Source organism: Camelus dromedarius, chromosome 34 (genome assembly GCF_036321535.1).
Source record: "Camelus dromedarius isolate mCamDro1 chromosome 34, mCamDro1.pat, whole genome shotgun sequence".
Taxonomy (NCBI): Eukaryota; Metazoa; Chordata; class Mammalia; order Artiodactyla; family Camelidae; genus Camelus; species Camelus dromedarius.
In genome coordinates, this window is record NC_087469.1 from 1,297,710 (window position 1) to 1,317,255 (window position 19,546).

The window sequence follows — 19,546 nt, forward strand, 5'->3', positions numbered from 1 at the left end:
TCTCATATGCATGATTTCCTTCTTCCAGTCCATAGGAAACTCATCCTTTGCCTCAGGGAAGTAGAGAAATGCAGGTTAGTCCCAACATATCAGCAACCTCTCCTTCGCTCTTCTCTTGGAATGGATACCAAGGCTGTCACTCTTTAGGTGTCTCAGATGGAGTTAAACACATCCCCAGGCTGCCTGGGGCACATGTTGAGCTCTGTGAGTAGTCCTGCTCAGATTCTTTCACTTGAGATGAGAGTCAGGCATCCTTGGGGGGGCTGGGGGAGGAGAAGGAGCTCAGAGAAGACTTCCTGCTCTCCCCAAAACTCTGCTCTCACCCCATGACTTTTGTGTTCTTTCTATGTGGCAGAGGTTTATGAGTTGAATAACCAGTTTGGGGGTGTCTCTTGAAATTTTTGTATTTTGATCTGATCACTTACTTTGGAATATGTAAAGGGAAGCTGCAGTCCGGATGGAGCGACTCCACCTAGACACAAAAGGGAATCCCAGTCTGGGTCTGCACGTGTCCTCAGGGCCCCCAGAGACTGGAGGGGCGTGCCGGGTGGCTTCCCCCCGGTCTCGGTCAGGGGGCTGCTGCGTGGGCCGCAGAGAAGGCGGGGAGGGCAGCGGCTGTGCGTGCGTGGGGCTGCCAGCCAGAGGAGGCAAGAAAGAACGCTGCCTCTAACGTTATATATTAAAAATATCCGTAGTTCTTATGCACAAAATTCCATCATTCACATATGAGGATCACCCCTGCCTCCCCCAAGAGCAGCCTTAAGAGAAAGATGGTGGTTTTCTTTTGCGAGCTGAGGAAACATCACTCAGTCTTTATGGACTTGAGAACCGCTAACCCTCCCCTCCCCTAGCCTCTCCGCCTGGCTGGGCACTGAGGTGGGGTCGTGGATGGCGGGGTGGTCACTCGTGCCTCCGCTTGGAGGGAGGGATCAGGTGTGGGGGCAGGTCAGCGGGCAGCTCGTGGCCCTCCAGCTTGACTTTGATGAGGTGGTTGGCCAGCGCGAACTCCTCATCGTCCAGCAGCCCGTTCCGGTCCACGTCGGCCAGCTTCCAGATCTTCCCCAGGACCGTGTTGGGCAGCTTGGACTTCACCATCTCCTTCTTGGCGTTGGCGCCCGTGATCTTGCCGTTGACGGATGACAGGGTGTAGAAGATCTCATAGTAGGTGGGCTTGTCCTTGCCCACCACCCACTCGACGTCATCAATGCCCTCGCCGGCCCCCTCGCCATAGCCATGCCCGAAGGGCCCTTTCATGGTGCCCTCGAAGGCGCCGCCCTTCACCACCTGGGCAGGCATCAGGGACTCCTCCTGGTGCACCATCACCATCAGCCGGGTGATGTCGTTGGCCAGCATGTCGTCCACTGTGCCCAGCAGCTTGGGCTTCAGGGCCTGGAACTTGCTGAAGTCCTGGGTCTGCAAGAGCTCCTGCATCTTGTGGAGGTTTGGGAAGTCGCCGGGGGAGATCTGATGCTCCCGCTCAATCTTCTGGTAGATCTCTCCCAGATTGTTCACCAGCTCTTTCTTTTTGCTCTCTTTACCAAAGACATTGGGCATCTCCTTCTTGAGGGAGCTGATGATGTAGGCATGGACCTTGGCCAGCCGTGCCCGCTTGATCAGGTCATTGAGCTTCCAGAGGGCGGCGTTTCGGGGCAGAGACTGGATGTCTTTGAAGAGGTCTTGCTCCTCAGCCTCAAAGAGCTTGCGGTTGTCGGGGATGAGGAGTGGGTGGGACCAGAAGGAGCCGATGTACACCCGGACCACCTCGGGCGTGTTGATGATCTTCCCCAGGGACCACATGAGGGCCCCATAGACCCACATCAGCTGCTGGGTCTCGATCTGGTCAGCCTTGTTCAGCACCACGCGGATCTTGTCCTCGTGGTTCTTGAGGGCCTTGATGACTTCCGAGAACTCGTCAGAGATGTCCAACTTGTGGGCATCAAAGAGCAGGATGATGCGGTCAACCCGCTCGGCGAACCACTCCAGGACGGCCGCGAAGTCATAACCTCTGCTGATGCGCTGTTTCTCTCCATACAGGATCCCGGGAGTGTGTCAATGATGCTTATGCTGTCCAAGACCGGGTTGGGCAGCTGGGCACACATGAACCTGTTGAGGAAAGCGTTGCCGAAGGCATTGAGCTTGCGGAAGGGGCGCCGTGGGTCGACGACCAGCGCGTTGCCCGGCACCATGCCCTCGGTGGGGCCATGCATGACTGCGATGAAGGAGTCGGTGGTGGGCTCGGGCCCGATGCGCATCCCTGGGAAGTCCTGCTCGATCAGGTGCCGGATGAAGGTGGTCTTGCCCGTGCTGTACTGGCCCACGAGGAGCACCATGGGCTTGTTGTCGAAGTCAGCGTCCTCCAGCGCGGGCGAGTGAAACTCGTGGAAGCGGTAGTGCTCCTCCAGGGGCAGCAGCTTCTGCGCGTACAGCTGCCGCAGCCCCTCAGCCACCGTCTGGAAGAGCTCGGGCTCCTTCTTGCGGCGGGCATCCTTGCTAACCTAGCTGAACATGCTGCCGGAGACTGGGCTGGCTGCTGCGGGTCGGAGCGGCGGCTGAGAGCCGGGCGAGGGCGCGGAGCCGAGGCGGGGCCCGGCCGGCCGGCCGGCTGGCTGGCTGAGGGGCGGCGGGGCAGGGGGCGGGGAGCGGCCCGCACTGCGCAGGCGCACGGCTCGGCCCGGGAGCGCCCTTTGCGCAGTGGAGCGCGCGCCTCGCCGTGCGCTCTTTGTAAGGCCAGACCGCGCGTTCGGGCGCGCGCGCCGCCGCCACTGGGGGCCGCGGGAAATGGTTGTTTTTTGTTTTTTTTTTTTTACAGAACAAAAACCAGCTTATGTATTTTTCCAGAAGACAGTCTCCCACATTCACCCATCCCTTGGAGTCCCCTCAAAAAGGCAGCTGGGCCTTGCTTCTGTGGCTGTGGAGCCAGGGGGACATGAGAGCAAGGAGCAGGACTTGCAGACAGGGGGCCATGGGGAAGGGAAGAAGGAAGGCACGAGATCCAACTCCATCTGGGAGCCTAGGAGGAGGCAGGACTGGGTGGGGAGGGAAGCTGCAGTCCGGATGGAGCGACTCCACCTAGACACAAAAGGGAATCCCAGTCTGGGTCTGCACGTGTCCTCAGGGCCCCCAGAGACTGGAGGGGTTTTTTGTTGTTGTTGTTGTTTGTTTGTTTGTTTGTTTTTGCCGAGTTTCATGGTTTTATTAACACAAATACAACGTGCACGGGCCGGCTACTCGTTCTCTTCGCTGCACAGCCGGGCGCTGGGGTTGGTGACTCTGATGGCCAGCTGGGCTGCTCTCTCCATGATGGCTTTGCTGTTCTTGGAGGAGACGTTGTGAGCAATCTCAGCACAGTAAGATTTGTTGCACATCAGCAGCACTTCGAGCTCCTTGACGTTGTGGACCAGGAACTTGCGGAAGCCGCTGGGCAGAATGTGCTTTGTTTTCTTGTTGCTCCCGTAGCCGATGCGGGGCATCAGGATCTGGCCCTTGAACCTCCTGCGCACCCTGTTGTCAATGCCTCTGGGTTTCCGCCAGTTCCGCTTAATTTTGACACATCGGTCAGACTGGTGCTGGATGAACTTCTTGGTCCTCTTTTTGACGATCTCGGGCTTCACGAGGGGTCTGAGGGCGGCCATGATGCCGACTAGGAGATGGCTGCTACCTCCGTAGGTAGCGCCGAGGAAGAGAGAGGAATTCCTGTTATACAAGGAATTCATTTGAAACTTCCATTATGTCGTGTTATACTTTGGCAAAAATAAAAATTAAAATGAGGGGCTTTCACTCCCTCATGGGAATGGAGATGGGAAAAATTTTAAGGTGTCTTCTGGCTCTAAAAGTTGTACGTGTGTGGGTGGTGGGAGGTTTATTTGAAGAGAAGAGGGAAATGCTAACAGTGATGGCATCGTGAAGAGGAGGAAAGGTGTGGTGTGATGTGGTCAAGGATGGGTGTAGCAACAGTGTTCCCTGTTGACTCCCTGGACGCCTTGGAGGTCGAGGCTGAAAGGAGGACCACAGAAGACTTCAAAGAACTACTGGCCAGACACCATCATTTGAAGGGACCTGAAGAATGTGGTTTAGAAAAAGAAACTTTTTTTTTCTTCATTTGGAGAACTGTAGAATTTTAGGGAAAAGCAGTTCAATATATTTTACTTTAGAGAGGATCATAATAGTGACTTTTTAATAATACACTGAATCTCTCTGTTTTTAATAAAACTAAATGAGTACTCTTTTACAGTAATTCCATGAATGTATTATTGAAGAATTCAGGCTACATTCAGGTTACTTATTCCTAATGAAATGTTGCTCGATAGAAAATGCTAGTAAAAGCCAAATCACTTCTTACAGAATAATCAGAGCCCAGGCATGTAGCTCTGATGAGGTGAATAGGTCCTGAACGCTCTTTGGTAGACTTCCAATCAGAAATGACCGGCATCTGCAAAAGCTTAGACTTGGAAGAGAACTGAGCATCTTTGTAAAGTAGAATTTTCAAATGTTTTAGATTTGGGATCAGAGGGAAATGTACTTCTATTTTCACAGCTCAGAAATTCCAACAAAATTACTTTCCTTAAAGATCTTGAAATTCTTTGTGATGATTTATACCCTGACCTTTGGGTCATTTAATTTCCAGTGATGGGAAAGTGAAGTAAGGAAAAACTAGAGTGATCGATCATCACATGAGTCACCCTCAGCAAAATCGTCAGTGTGATGGGTGAAAATTGCCACATCATTGACTTCATTTGCATCTCTTTGATTACTAGTAAGGCTGGGCATTCTTTCAGTGCTTAAGAGCCATTTATATCTCCTCGTTTGTTGAATTACCTGTTCATTGGTAGAACTGGTCTTTCGATAAATCAGATAGCAATATCCAGTAAAGTAGAGAAACTATGTTCTGGTCCCTCTCTTTTTTAATTTTGTATCTTAATGATATACTGCGCTTGGATAATGAGATTATAGGCCCCTAGCCATAAAACAAAACAAAACAAAAAACTAACCTCCACCTTAAATGTGACTCACTTTTAGACGTTTCTGCTGTAACTGCCGTGCGCTCTATTTCCAAGCATGAAATGCTTCTAAAAAGTTAACTGCTCTAAAAATAAAACTTTACCCTTGAAAGACAGATATCAGTGTTTAATTTGCTTATTAATTATAAACTTATGCAAGTTAACTCATTGCATTTTCACTTTGAATGGTTTAGACAGACATTTAGTTTCATCTGGTTTAAAATTTTTTTCAGGTTATGTTCCTAAAATCATGCTCCATTATATTGAACTTGGGGCTTTGAAAACCCTTTCATCTGTGTGCTAAAGTGAATTCCAAACTATTTCTTGAGGAAAATCTGGGCTCTATCCAAGAGTATTTCCCTGGATTACCTCCATGCCCTACTAAGACTTTTTTGCCTTCAAAAGAGGTTGTCACTTCAATAAATTTTAAGAAGGAAAGGAAGGAAGGAAGGAAGGAAGGAAGGAAGGAAGGAAGGAAGGAAGGAAGGAAGGAAGGAAGGAAAGAAAGAAAGAAAGAAAGAAAGAAAGAAAGAAAGAAAGAAAGAAAGAAAGAAAGAAAGAAAGAAAGAAAGAAAGAAAAGAAAGGAAGGAAGGAAGGAAGGAAGGAAGGAAGGAAGGAAGGAAGGAAGGAAGGAAGGAAGGAAAAGAAAAAGGAAGGAAGGAAGGAAGGAAGGAAGGAAGAAAGGAAGAAAAAAAATAAAAAAGAGGTTGTCAATTCTATTTCCAGCCCAGGTGACTATCAATATTTACAATTCTAACTTTAACTACACTCCAGGTACCTGGCATTGAGAATAATATTGAATTTGTAGTACTTGTCCAAAGTGAGACAAGTAATATTTATGGAAGATTGACTGAAAGGCCTATTCCTCTAGTTTATGCTAAGATCTATCCCAGGAAAGACCAAACCGGAAGAGAGCTGGATCTCAGCCTCTCATCATCTGGTCTTGCTGATTTAAGCTCAGACATGATGTCATCGGTCCACACTGAGGGATATTTATATGAAACAGTCAAACTCACTGATCTCTCAGTTCCTTGCCCTCCTCATCTCCATTGACATTTTTCATCCACACCAGCACCTGAGGCCCTCACTTTCCAAAGTCACACCCTGGATGTCATAACCAGAAAGTACCACCTCCAAATTCACAAATCTAACATCTCAGCCTCTTTGCTGCCCACCCAGCTCCTTCACGCAAGTGGCACACTGCCACACTCTGCGTCTCATTAAGAATACCTAGCCACTGCCACCACTGCCACCACTTTCAATCTATCAAGATTTTCTTGTCTTCGCTTTCTCCCTTATCCACCTTAGGTACCATAGCCTAGATGTATAACCAGCCATGTAATTAAAAATCCAAGGACAAGTCTTGCATTAGCTATAGCTTGATGCTGGGGGCCAGACAATGATAAAAGAACTGTGTATTTTCTGAATTTAAGAGCCTCTGCTTCCTCCAGGTTGATTCTGCTCCCAGGCAGGCTCTGCCCCCACAATGGCAAGGAGGCTGCACGCACTAACCTCAAAACTCCAAGTCCAAATGAAAGAGAGATTCTCTTTATTAATAACTTTCACTAAAGTCCGGGGATTCACTAAGATTCACTCAGAGGATGCACACTGCACCCCTCCCTCTTCTGGCTAGAATTTGGATATGATGGCTAGTGCTTAAGCAGCCATTTTGGAGGTGAAAGGCAAAACAGAGAGTATGGCAGTGCAGCAGTATCGACAGAGCCTGGGTCCTCACCTTTGCAAAGCTGCCCTGCTGGTCCTGGGCAACCCAACTATATACTTCTTTGACATGAAAGAGAAATAAATTTCCATCATAGCTAAGCCACTGTTGTTTTGTTATTTTTCTTTCTTCTGTCACTCACAGCCTAATCTAATCCTCATCCATGCCAAGTGTATGGTGCTAAGATAGACCACGGCATTTGAAGGGCCACATATAGTATCATAATGTAAGAGCAAATATAAAGAAGTAGGAAGTGAAGGAAAATCCAACGGTGATCAAAACGTCTATTTTATATTATCCTAATAAATTTAAATTTTGCTCTTTAAACATTTGTGTGTGTGTGTGTGTGTATACATACAGAGGGAATTTGAAATAGTTCGAGCTAGGCATAATATGATTTGATTATTGTATATGTTAGAAAAATTCTTCAAGTGATATGATGAACATTTTAGAGTTGGGCAAGATCAGAGGAATTGAGTTTGTGGCAACTTTAGCAAGAGGTAAGGATCAAAATCAGGGCAACAACATTGGGGATGGCAAAGAGGAGAAAGATTTGAAAAATACATATAAGGCAGAATTGACCAACCTGAATGACTTCTGAAGCACTGGAGGCAAATAGGCACTGTTACAAGACCACAGCCAGCTGATGTAAGAGGTTCAACATGAGCCTTCCAGATAGCTGACATGAAAAAAAGCAAATCGTTGTTGATTCCTCATTCACCTCTCACGTATTCACCACTCACAAAAGTCACAAATGAACGTGCATTAGGGTGTACACGTGTTTAAATCACTACTACATGTCAGTCATTATTTGGATCAATCCTTCCTCTTTTAACAAGCAAGATGTCTTCAATCTCCTGCCTCAGGTGTGCAAACGAACCGTAACTTTATCTTTCTACAACTCAGCTTAGTCTTTATATTGAGCCTTCATTCCACCTAATAACCTAATTTAGTTACTTAGGATTTTTTTCCCCTAGCCATTGCAGGTTTAAACTCTTGTCAATTCAGGATTATTTTTTCTCCCTCTCCATGTTAATTCAGTTCACTTAAACTCCTAGATGTTTATATAAGCTCATTGTATTGGAAGTGGGGAGAGGAATTTGGTCAACTGAGAGATGACAAAAGTCTTCACTAATGCAATGACTGTAGTCTTATCTTTTAAGGACAGAGCCGTATATAGAGGAAATTCTACCACTCAGATGCCCCTCACTGCAAATATAACAAAATAAAAATTAAAATAGTGCCTACACAAGTTAAGACATTATTACTATATTTTAAAGTGTGAATTGACTTCTGATTCACTTTGAATGGACTGTCTTATTCAGAAAAGAACCGTGAAGACACAAATGATATTTTTTTTCATTTTTTAGTTTTATTAGGTAGAATTGTTACAATTTGACTGCGCATATACAATATATTGCATGTAAATACATATATACAATATACTGCACATATTTTTAAATTTATAAATATGTATTGTTCATTGTTTCTAAGAACATTTAGAGCTTTAGCTTTTTAAACTTACATAGTTATCAAAGGAATAAAGCCAACCACAAAATAAGAATCAACATAATGCAGTAATCCAATCATAAAGGACAGTCAAATGTGCTTACACATATTCAAGAAATCAATCATCTAAGCTATAAATAAGTAGTTCATTTGTGTCCTTTTTTTTAGATTCCACATATAAGTGATCAAATGATAATTTTTTTAAGTATTGAAAATGGCATGAACAAATATTCCAAGCTGACTTCTAATTGTATGCAATTATTTCTGTCCACATTATTCATATTCTGGAAAAACTATTAACTCAAACAGTCTCATTAGATAGTTAAATGAGGCTAGTTAACCAGTTCAAATCAGAACTTTGGTTCCAGTTCAATCTGTCCCTGATTGTGAGGATCAGGATACAGAGGGTACTGAAGACCTTAATCACCTCATATGGACCGTTCAATAGTCTGTCTCATGACTTCCTAGTGAAATCACTGGGACAATATCCAGTTTGACATCAAATTTAATTGTTTATCAAATTAATCCTTGGTAGGAAAAGATTATGAAGCACTCAATTCATAAATACAAAATTGTAACTGATATCTCCCTGTGTCTACTCTTCATAACTAGAATTTTTTTCTTTAATTCCCATCCAAAGTTTCCAATCTTCATGTCTGAAATCAAATATCATTTTCTATTTAAAGATCCATTATCAGTTATCCCGATTTTGTCTTTTAGAGGGAACTTCATGGAAACCTTAAATTTATTAACAATTATTTATTGACTGTCTGTTATACTGTACCAGGCACTGGGATATTGCTATGAATAAAACCAACCAAGGAGGGGAGGATGTAGCTCAGTGTCGGAGCACATGCCTAGCATGCACAAGGTCCTGGGTTCAATCCCCAGCACCTCCATTAAATAAATAAACCTAATTATCTACCCCCACCCCCATCCTCCAAAAAAACACTGAAAAGAAAAAAAAGATAAAAACAAAACAAAATTCCCACACTCATGTTTACATTCTTTTTAGGGAGGGAGACAATAAACAAAATAAATAATTCCATATTATGTTACACAGTTGTAAGTGCTATGGAGAAAAATAAAACAGAGCAAAGGAGTCGGGTAGTTTCACATATAGAGGGAAGGAAAATTTCATGGAGATAGTTTAGTGAAAATTGAATGAGGTGAGGAAGCAAGCCATGCAAAGACAAAGAGGAAGAGCTGTTCAAGACAGCATAGCAAGTGCAAAGGCCCTGAGGTGGCAGCCTGCTTTGCATGTTTAAGAAATACCAAGGAAGCCAGGATGTTTGTTGTAGAAGCATAAAAGGAAGGTAGAAGATGAGAGCCAAGAGGTAAGGAAATACCAATGACTTTGACTTTTGCTGTGAGATAAAAAGCCATTAGAGGTGCTTGAGCAAAGAAGTGACATGATGAGACAAATTTTTACAAGATCATTCCAGGCGCTAGGTTGAAAGTAGCAATAGTAATAGCAGGGCAAGGCCTAGGTAAAGACTATTACAATAATCCAGACTAGAGATGATGGTAGCTTGAATCCTAGTTGGCAGAGGTGGAGGTAGTGAGAAATGGTTAGAATCCGGGTAGATTTTGAATGTACAGCCTCACAGAATTTGCCGGTGGAATACTTACGGGGAAATAAGAAAGAGTGGAATCAGGCTGAGATTTTTGACCTGAGCAACGAAAAGAATGATGCTTCCATTGACTTAGGTGATGAAGACTGAAAGAGGAGGAAATTTTTTTTGCCTTTGTTTTCTTACTTGTAAATCATAGTTTCCCTATATAGGTTTAACGTAGCGAACACAAAGATCACATGGAGAATTTCTGAGCATTTTAGGAGAATCTCAAAGCCAGAAGATGCATTAAAGATTATCTAGCTCTTTTGAACTTTTTCACTTTGAACCGAATGAAATAAATTTTACATCTTGACCCAGCAGACACAAGTATGAACACACACACACGCACACACACGAACATAGACACTCTCATGCATACACACATGTCACTGAAAGGAAATCTGCATGAAACAAACATCCTTATTATGTATGATGTACTCGGGTGTTTTGTTTTGTTTTGAATTTTGATAGTTTCCCCACCAAACTGATTTTACAACTCCTAGTTTCAAGAACACTGATGTTGCTCAACACCTTTAGGGGCCAGTTGAGGAAACAAAGACCCAGAGAGAGTAAGTGGTTTATAAAAAGTCCCCCAAACTTAGCGGCAATGCTTGGACCAGAGCATAGGCCCCTTGACTTCTGGTTGATAAACAGCAAATAGAAGCTAGATCCTCTCCATCCCTTCCCATATTTTCTCTTTCTTTTAAAAAATATATTAAAGCAGCATGACCTAAGTAGCAGCTTAAGTACCTTTCTTAAACTACGTGTGCTCTACCTCCCTGCCTTATCTTCTAAGCTTAAACTTCTACAAACACAAACACAACATGATGTTTTTTATCAAAATATTAAATTATTTGTGCGCAGCTTGCATAATTCAAGTGTACTTGAAATTAAGGTTATTCATGGATTAGTCAAAGGCAAATTTTAGTAGTCATAAAATTAATCAGTTTTAGTTCATCGCGAAACTCATCACATGTGCACACTGCACATGTATAGAAGTTCCGGTTCATGAAAACTGTGGTTAACAGTTCACTTCCACTCAGTGAGGATCTGTACAGTACCCCTATTTGCTAGTACCACTATGTGCTCGTTGTATGTGTGCTGGGGAACTAACAAAGAATGAGTAAGTCCCTCTGTCTTACAATCTAGCAAGAGATAGTCAGACCAATAGCCATAATTCAATGAGATATTTTACAGAAGATATAAGAGATGTCATCCAAGTACAGAGTACGCTTTGCATAACTGCTTTAGGATCACAGACCAGGGAGAAACTGATTCTCCGTGGGGGTGTAGATGGTTTAGAAAGACTACAAAGGGAAGGTTATATTTGTTCTGGGCCTTGGAAGGTGAATAAAAATTCATTGACCAGATTTTCATGTGGTGAAAAAGGTAAAAAGAGAGGAGATAATAGCATGAAAAAAAAAAACAAAACAGTATAGCATGAATAGCATGTCATGTAGAAGAATTACTGACCGGATTATGGGTGCCGCATTATGATTGGTCATCCATGACATGATTAGGTATTTAGAGTTCATCCAAGGGTGAATGAGTCATCAAAAGTGTTTAATAAAGTAATTTTGGAAGCACTGTAGAAACAAAACAGGAGTCAGCTATCAGTCGAATTGTATGCCTCCAAAAAGGTAAGTTTTGAAGTCCTAACTTCCAGTACTTTATAATGTGCCTTATTTGAGAATAGTCTTTGCAGATGATCTAATTGAGGGGAATCATTCAGGTGAGCCTTAATTCAATATGACTGGTGTCCTTATAAAAAGGGGGAAATCTGGTCACAGACATGTACAGCTGGAAGACAATATGAAGAGACACAGGAAAAATGCCTTACAAAGGTGGACAACTGGAATAATATGTCTACGGTCCACATAATGCCAAAGATTGCCAGTGAACCACAAGCTAGGAAGTAGGCGTGGAACACGTTCTTCCTCACAGCCCTCAGAAGGAACCAACCCTGCTGATACCTTGATTTTTTGGACTTCTAGCCTCCAGAACTCTGGGCCAATAAATTTCTGGGGTTTTTTTAAATTTTATTTTTTATTGAAGGGTAGTCGATTTACAACGTTAGTTTCAGATGTACAGCACAGCAATTCAGTTATACATATATATATATATACACATATACATATATTTTCATTCTTTTCCATTATAGCTTATTACAAGAAATTTAATAGAGTTCCCTGTGCTGTTTATCTATTTTGTATATAGAAATGTGTATCTGTTAATCCCAAACTCCTAATTTATCTCTCCCCACTCTTTCTCCCATAGTTTGTTTTCTATGTCTGTGAGTCTGTTTTTGGTTTGTAAACAAAATTTGTATCGTATTTTAGATTCCACATACAAGTGATATATCGTATTTGCCTTTCTCTGTCTGACTTACTTCACTTAACATGATAATCTCTAGGTCCATTCATAAATTTGCATTATTTTAAGTCACTCCTTTTGTGGCACTTTTTTTTTTACAGCAGCCCTAGGAAACTAATACAGAGCAGCATAGTCTAAAATGATAAGAGAATGGTGGGCAGCAGGGTGGGGAGGGGTGTATAGCTCAGTGGCAGTGTGTGCTTATCACTCATGAGGTCCTGGGTTCAATCCCCCATACCTCCACTTAAAACAAATAAATGAATCTACCCTCCCCCACAAAAAAATTAATTTAAAAACAAGAAATGATAAAGTGATAAGAGAATGAACAAAAATAGTGATAGTGGGAAGTTCAAAAATGTCATAAATCCACAAGATATCGCTAAAGTAAAAAGCAACAAGATTTAATGATTGGCAGAATATGCCAAGGAGGGATGGAGTCTAAGGTGAACAAAGATTTTATTCAATCTTAATCAACTTGAATGTAGTGTCTCAACTTCCTTAGTGTCCTCATTAGATCTCTCCCGAGGTCAGGGACCTTGTAAAAAGCCCCATGCCTTTTCCTCTGGCTGGTGGTGTCTAGCCTAGCTGTGCTGCTGATCTCTCATTCAAACATTTCTCTGGGCTGGATCCCCCAGTTTCCATTCTGTTGGCTTATAGCTATATCTGCTCCTTCCACCCAGTTCTTTTAAGAGGCTTCAGTTGACCTGTCTAAGTTCCTTTCCATTTTAGTTTTGCCCTGGATGCTATTAGGTTATCATCAGCTTTACATTCTGCCACTTCTAGCCCAGTTCCATCCCTCCCGAATACACAGCACAAACCCCTAGCCTCCAGATTCAGCACCACAAGCTTTCACTTGTCTAGGGAGCTAGAACAGATACTAACACCACTGACAAAACTGTAAAACATAGGAAACGAAAACATGGCAAGAAAGCCACTGAATTGACCATTGGACATTACAGAGAATATATTTTTGACATAAAGGAAATTCATTGACCCCTCCTTTCTCCAGGGCTGCTAATAGTCCACATACCACCTCCAAAGGCATTGGTCTGCCTCATGCTCCTCTTTCCTTGACCATATCTCTTTGATAGGAACACCTCCTCTGAACTGGGCCAACTAGATTATCTCTACAGAAAAAATGGAAATCGGTTTCCATAAGTGTCTAGATCTAACTTAGAAACTGCAGCAAGTATAATCTTCCATATGGACTAAGCAGGGAAAGCTGGTTTGCAGAGAGGTAAGAAAATTAAGCAGATGTTAGAAGAAAGTGAATGTGACAGATACAGAGACACATGCTGCCTGGGTCCCTTAGAGCATTCCCTTTCCTGGTTCCAGCAGTTTTCTGAAACCGGCTGCATTCCTGCCTGTGGATTCTGTAAAAATACCTCTGTATCCTTATGTTAAGTGCACTAACCTTTTTATATCACCCTAACTAAAGTTTTTCTCAAAGAATCCTAACCAACACAGATGTATCAAGTCTGAAATGTGTATTTAACATCTGAGAGGGGAGGTAATTGGAAACATGAGTCTGAATACAAAGCAGAGGTTTGCGGAGGGGTGGACATATGATTTGGGTAAGGGGGTAACTGAAGTCACCGGAGTAGATGATGTTACAAGGAACAGCTCAAAGTGAAGGAAAAGAGGGGGAGAGGGTGAAAAAAGGAAAAATGGATCTCTTAAGAATTTTAATATATAAGATATGGATCACAGAAAGGAATCAGTGAAGGAGGTTAAAAAGAACAGGAAACTAGGAGAGAATGCATTCATAGAAGCCAAGAAATAAGATTATTTAGATTCTACTTATAGAAAATCCAGTCACCAGTGTTTTAAACAAATACTGATTTATTTATCCCAAACAACAAGATGTCTGGAGCTGGTACCACTGATCAACAGGTCCATCTGGGACCCGGTCTCTTCCTCTCACTTCTACCACCATTTTTAGCATCCAGCCTTCACCTTTATGGTCACAAGATGGCTGTTACACCTTCCAGGTGAGAAGGAAAAGGAAAGGAGACAGGGTGATGGGCATTAGTGGTGCCAGCCCCCATCAGAAAAATAAAGGCTTTACTAGAAGCACCACTTACGTCTCATTGATCAGAACTCTGTCACTTGGCCATCCCTAACTGGAGGAGGACTAGCAGAAAGACTGTGGTTAAGAGTTGGGTCAGCCAATCAGTTTAGCAACAGAGTATAATCAACAAAAGCTATTGTGAGGTCAAGAAGAATAAATAAAGATGAATGATGGGGTGGGGAGGGGTAGATCTCTAGTGGCAGTTAGAAGGCCCCTGGCAACCTTATCAAAAGAAGTTTTCAGGGGCGTATTAGACATGGAGAGGGATGAAGGCAAACTGTGGGTGAAAAATGAGAATACGTCGTTCTTTTTTTAATGTTTGAGAAGGAGAATAATGGAGAAAGCAAAAATCGAAAGGAGAGGGCATCATGGAAAGATCTTCTGCTTGGTTTCAGGATCATGGATACCTGAGTATGTCTATTGGCTGAACAGTATAAACAATTGGAAAGGGGGAGATTTGAGGTATAAATGGTACAAAATAAAGATCAACTGTTGGAAAGAAATGTTTTAAAAAGATGGGTGGCAGGGTATTAAGCACATCCTTGAAAACAATACTTCTTCCTCCAAAACAAGAAAGGAAGTAAGGATGAATAACAAAAAGTTTTAAGTTTGGATGTGGGCATGAAAAAAAGTGGAATTGTTAAAATTCTATTTTGGCAAAAAACACACTTTTTTAATTTTTATTTTTTTAATTGAAGCATAGTTGATTTACAATGTTTCAGATGTACAGCAAAGTGATTCTGTTATACATGCATATCGATTCTTTTTCAGGTTTTTTTCCTTCATAGATTATTGTAAGATATTGAATATAGTTCCCCTTTCTATACAGTAGATCCTTGTTTACCTGTTTTATATATAGTAGTGTGTGTATCTGTTAATCACAAATTCCAAATTTATTGCCCCCCCTCCCCTTTGGTAACCATAAGTTAAAAACACACTTTAAAACTGTTTAAGTTTTAAAAGATAAATCTTGAATTCACTTATTAACCAGTTTGAAGGAAGGCATGGGAAAGTAGAACGATCTCACCAGAATTCAGGTGTGCATTGTTTATTTAGGTCCTCGACCAGACACAGGCTAAGAAGGAACCACTTAAGGATTTTTCCGACATACAGAGCAGAGACCGAGAAGAATGGGAGGGTTTTTTTTAATGAATATATGAATATTCAATTTTTTTCTCTTCTCCTTTCCTTAGCTGAAGGGCCCTAAAGAGTATGGAGTTGATTCTTGGTATTTTTCTCCCTCTTCTGCAGTGAGAAAGGGATGGTGGTGGCAGGAGCAATGGCCAAAGCGCTTCCTAGGGGCACCCAGAACTTGCTCTGAAAATTTCTTTCTTTTCTGGTCTCAACTCCACCTTAGAACGCCTCGGAGGTGGCAATCCACAAGGCTAGAGAGCAGAAAGCCGCAAATGCAAAGCTCAGAAATTTGCAAGGTAACTGTGGTCACAGAGCTGGTCAAATCGATAAAAGAGGAAACTACAGTGGTGACCCAGGGGACGCCACCCCCATTTCCAAAATCAGAGCCGGAATCTGACAAGTCCGCCCTGACGCCTGCAAGAAAATGATTCTCACTTTTCATTGGCTGACCCTCCCTGAGTTGAGACCTTGCTTCATTTTCATTGGTTGTTGCTGCTGTCACGTCCTTTCGCCACACCCACTTCCCCCTCGGCGCCCAGTGAGCTTTGCAGGAAAGTGATTTACAGAGGTCGAGGGCGGGAGTCCGCACGTTGCTAGACTGTCTGCCCCACCCCGCGCCACGGCCCGGCCCCGCCCCCTGGCCAGAGGCCCCGCCTCCGTCACTGCCGGGCCCGCCTCTTCTTCCAGAGAGGGCGGGGACCAGGCGGCGGCCGCAGCCGCAGGAATATGCTGGAAGGTGGCGGGCGGGTGCCCGGGCGGTGCTGAAGGGACAGTTCCCGCCGCCGAACTTGGCCCGCGGCGGGTGGGCGGGTGGGGCGGCCCTGGAACCCGCGGGCACGTGAGCGATGGAGACCATCTGGATCTACCAGTTCCGCCTCATCGTGATCGGGGACTCCACCGTGGGCAAGTCGTGCCTCCTGCACCGCTTCACTCAGGGCCGCTTTCCTGGGCTGCGCTCCCCCGCCTGCGACCCCACCGTCGGCGTGGACTTCTTCTCCCGCCTGCTGGAGATCGAGCCGGGCAAGAGGATCAAGCTGCAGCTCTGGGATACAGCGGGACAGGAGCGGTTCAGGTAGGGCCGCCGGCGCCGGGACCCCGGGGACCCCGGGGACCCCAGGGACCGCGCTGGCCCCTCCGTCCGCCTGGGCACCCCCTTCCCCCAGCGTCGGCCGCTCCGACCCCGGTCGGGAGAGGCTCCGGCCCTCCCCTCTCTCGAAAGTGCAAACACTCCATTCTCGCTTCCCCTTTGCCCCTCCTCTTCCAGGGACGACTTCCTCCTCCGCAATTTCTCACTTCTTTCTTTGGCGCCCATTTCCTGCGCTCCTTTAGCGTGTTACCTTTCCCGCCTGAACCCAGAGCCCCCTCACCAGCCTCACTCTCTCCGCCCCTGCTGGTGTTTTTATCCCCAACTCTAAGGCTCTCCTGCTGCTTTCTCCCCAAACTCAGGGTCCCTCGCTGCGCACACCCTGACCCGGCCACCCTCCCCCAAGTTCCCCTTTCCTTCCCCTGACCCAGCGGCTTTCCATCTCTGCGGCTCCGGAGAACAGCAGCCAAGGGCCCCCAGAGTCACGATTGATCCCTTTAGCTTCACAGCAAGCAGTGCTCCAGCCCAGATTACTGCATGAGCTCATTGGGCATCGTTCACAGGGAGATGAATGCGGTAATGGTTTGAACACCTCACAGCACCGAATGTGGTCATCAGAAATACTGGGCCAGGACCCGTGGGAACGTACATTGTACAGCAACCGGATGTAACATCAGGGGCAGAGGCACAGCTGAGGAGTTTTTTGTTTTGTTTTTTAAGGGTTGAGTTGTCTTTAGAAGTTTGTCATCATTGGGGCTTTGGTGGAGAAAAGAGATACACATACTGAGATTTGTTAGGAACTTTTCCTTTATTTTATTTATAATTGGTTATCAACGTGGTGCTAATAGATCTCAGGGTGCTAATAGATCAGAAAATACATTTCTAAATAGAGAAGGAGGGACCCAAATGAATAGTCTCAGTCTGAATGCTCATTGAAACCCTGAAGGATTTCACAAAGGCAACATGTAAATTAAAACTAAATGTAAATTCTATGCATTTCCCAGATACTTAAGATTGAACCAGTTATGAAACACATTTTAAATTTCTAGAATTCAAGGACTTTTTTTTTTTTTTTTTTTTTGAGGAAGGTAGGGCCTCTAGGGTAGAGTCTGGGGTTTTTCAAAGATTGCTTTATCATTTGGAACTCATTACAGCAAGCATTATGTAGTCTTCAGCAAGAACTCTGCTTGTGTGAGAGAGTAGTCCATGAGGGGACTTCCCAAACATGGCTTCCCCTTACACCAGCCAGCATCCGTTCCGAGTGAGAGCAGCCTGCCTCGTGAGAATTTTCCAACATTGAAAGTTTTGGCTTCCCTTCCCAGCTATGACACTGATTCACAGAGATAAGTGACTCCTTAGCTTGCTTATACTTCAGTATTCCCATTTGTGAAGTGGAAAGATGGTAAGACCAGCCTTTCAGAGAGATGTTAAAGGTTAGTGATTTGAATTGTACAAGAATCCATGAAGAAGTTTGTTTCAAGATGCCTCCTTTAAAATAATTTTTCAAACTTCTGATTCCTCATCTGTAAAATGGAGTCATCATAATCTCTAAGATTCGTGACAGTTTTACCATTCTGAGTTGATTAAAAATTCCTTCCCGTGTGATCTCAGTCAGAGGTGAACTTTAAGATATTTCATGGTCAGAAAAAAGTGTTTACTAATCGCTCTTGCTCTATCCTCTAAAGTGAATATAATAAAAACATGTTCCTTATACCTTAAACTTCTAGCAGCTACTATCATTTGCAGCTACAAGAAACAAAGGTAGTAAAATCTTGTGTCTAAAATTCTTTCCTTAAAAGTAGCTCTTAAACAAATTGACAGGAAAGTAAGGGATGATTAATTTGTTAGATTTTTTAAAGACCTTTCTGCTAAATACATCACTGTTTTTTATTGCCTTTAAGAAGAATGTAAATAGTAATTCACTTTATATACATTATTAAAACCAGACAGTAACTCTCTCATAATAATGCAAGGACATTTAGGGGGTGTTTACTGACAATGAGCCATACTTTATTTTGTTTGGCTCTTTACCAAAGATGTATTCCTAAAGACATACAGATTTCAGTAGCTACCTCCAAATACTTGCTTTTCTCTCATTTAACAGAATGTTTCTCCATAAAACTGCATCTTAAACAATTATTGTTAAATCATTCTGTACCTTCCTCTATGAAAATGTAAATACTTACTTTGAATGAGCACACTGATTTCATAAGAAGGAGCTATGTAGTTCATGAATATATAGTCCTGTCATTAGTTATAATCATACCATTAGGAATTTGTGGGAAATAGTCTATTTGGAGGTTTATTGGTGGTTAGATATAAACTAACAAAAAGGAGCCTACTTTAGACAGCTTGGGGTATAGCCTGAAAGCATAAACAAATATGTTACAGAACAGCAAAATAGTAAGCTGATAATTATGACCATAAATAACCTTAGATTTTTCCTTCACCCAGCTTCATTGAGGTATAATTGACAAATAAAGCCTTGGTTTTCAATGTTCTGATTAATATATGCTAGTAGTCAGTAACCTCTTGCAAAAAATAAAATGGAACAAAATCAAAGGGTTAGAAAAATAATGAATATGTGAGCATCTGTAAATTGTAACATAACACTCGATTGTTAAGTTCTATTATTAACTCTGTGTTTTACTCAGGATGAATGTTAAATTGCCGTATTAAGGATACTTAAAATTACAGTGCCTTCATTAATGAGTTGATTTCTCTCTCGTGTAACAGTCTCAAGGTAAGTGGTCCAAGTTGTTGGAGTGGCCTGCTCCAGGCCATCGTTCAGGTACCTTCCCTCCTACTTTCCTGCCATCCCTAGGACATTGTCGTCATCTGTGTGGACCAAGCTGGGTTGCAGGCACACTATATGCCAGCTCAGGGGGAGGGGAAAGAAAAGATCTAAACAAGCGATGTTTCTTTAAAGCAAGTGAAGCCAAGGTGGTATAGATCACCTAAACTCTCAGTTCATTGAGGAGATATTAGTTACAAGGCCACACTTGGATGAGGCTACCATGTGCCCAGGAAGAAGAAAAGAC

At 43.5% G+C, this 19,546-nt stretch overlaps 3 protein-coding genes across 3 annotated transcripts in view; 1 reads left to right on the forward strand and 2 right to left on the reverse strand.

Annotated features, from left to right (window-relative positions):
• Positions 1–655: 655 nt before the first annotated feature.
• On the reverse strand, positions 656–2,593 carry LOC116150241 (EH domain-containing protein 1-like). Its single transcript, XM_064482011.1, is given in 2 exon segments — positions 656–2,046; positions 2,049–2,593. Coding segments are annotated over 2 exon segments (1,428 nt in total). The 5' UTR covers positions 2,331–2,593; the 3' UTR covers positions 656–900.
• A 584-nt stretch (positions 2,594–3,177) lies between these two features.
• LOC116150243 (large ribosomal subunit protein eL32-like) lies at positions 3,178–3,683 on the reverse strand. The gene has a single exon (XM_064482012.1). It carries the CDS (start codon positions 3,630–3,632, stop codon positions 3,225–3,227), a length of 408 nt encoding a protein of 135 aa, XP_064338082.1. The 5' UTR covers positions 3,633–3,683; the 3' UTR covers positions 3,178–3,224.
• Positions 3,684–16,111: 12,428 nt separating this feature from the next.
• The window catches only part of RAB39A (RAB39A, member RAS oncogene family), a 30,141-nt gene continuing 26,706 nt past the window's right edge, over positions 16,112–19,546 (forward strand). Inside the window, exon 1 of the mRNA XM_010988977.3 lies at positions 16,112–16,493. Coding sequence (XP_010987279.2) covers positions 16,267–16,493 — 227 coding nt within the window. The 5' untranslated portion in view covers positions 16,112–16,266. The remainder of the gene's footprint in view (positions 16,494–19,546) is intronic.

Coding starts and splice junctions, on each gene's coding strand:
- LOC116150243 (XM_064482012.1), bottom strand. CDS start 3,632: ATGGCCGCCCTCAGACCCCTCGTGAAGCCCGAGATCGTCAAAAAGAGG.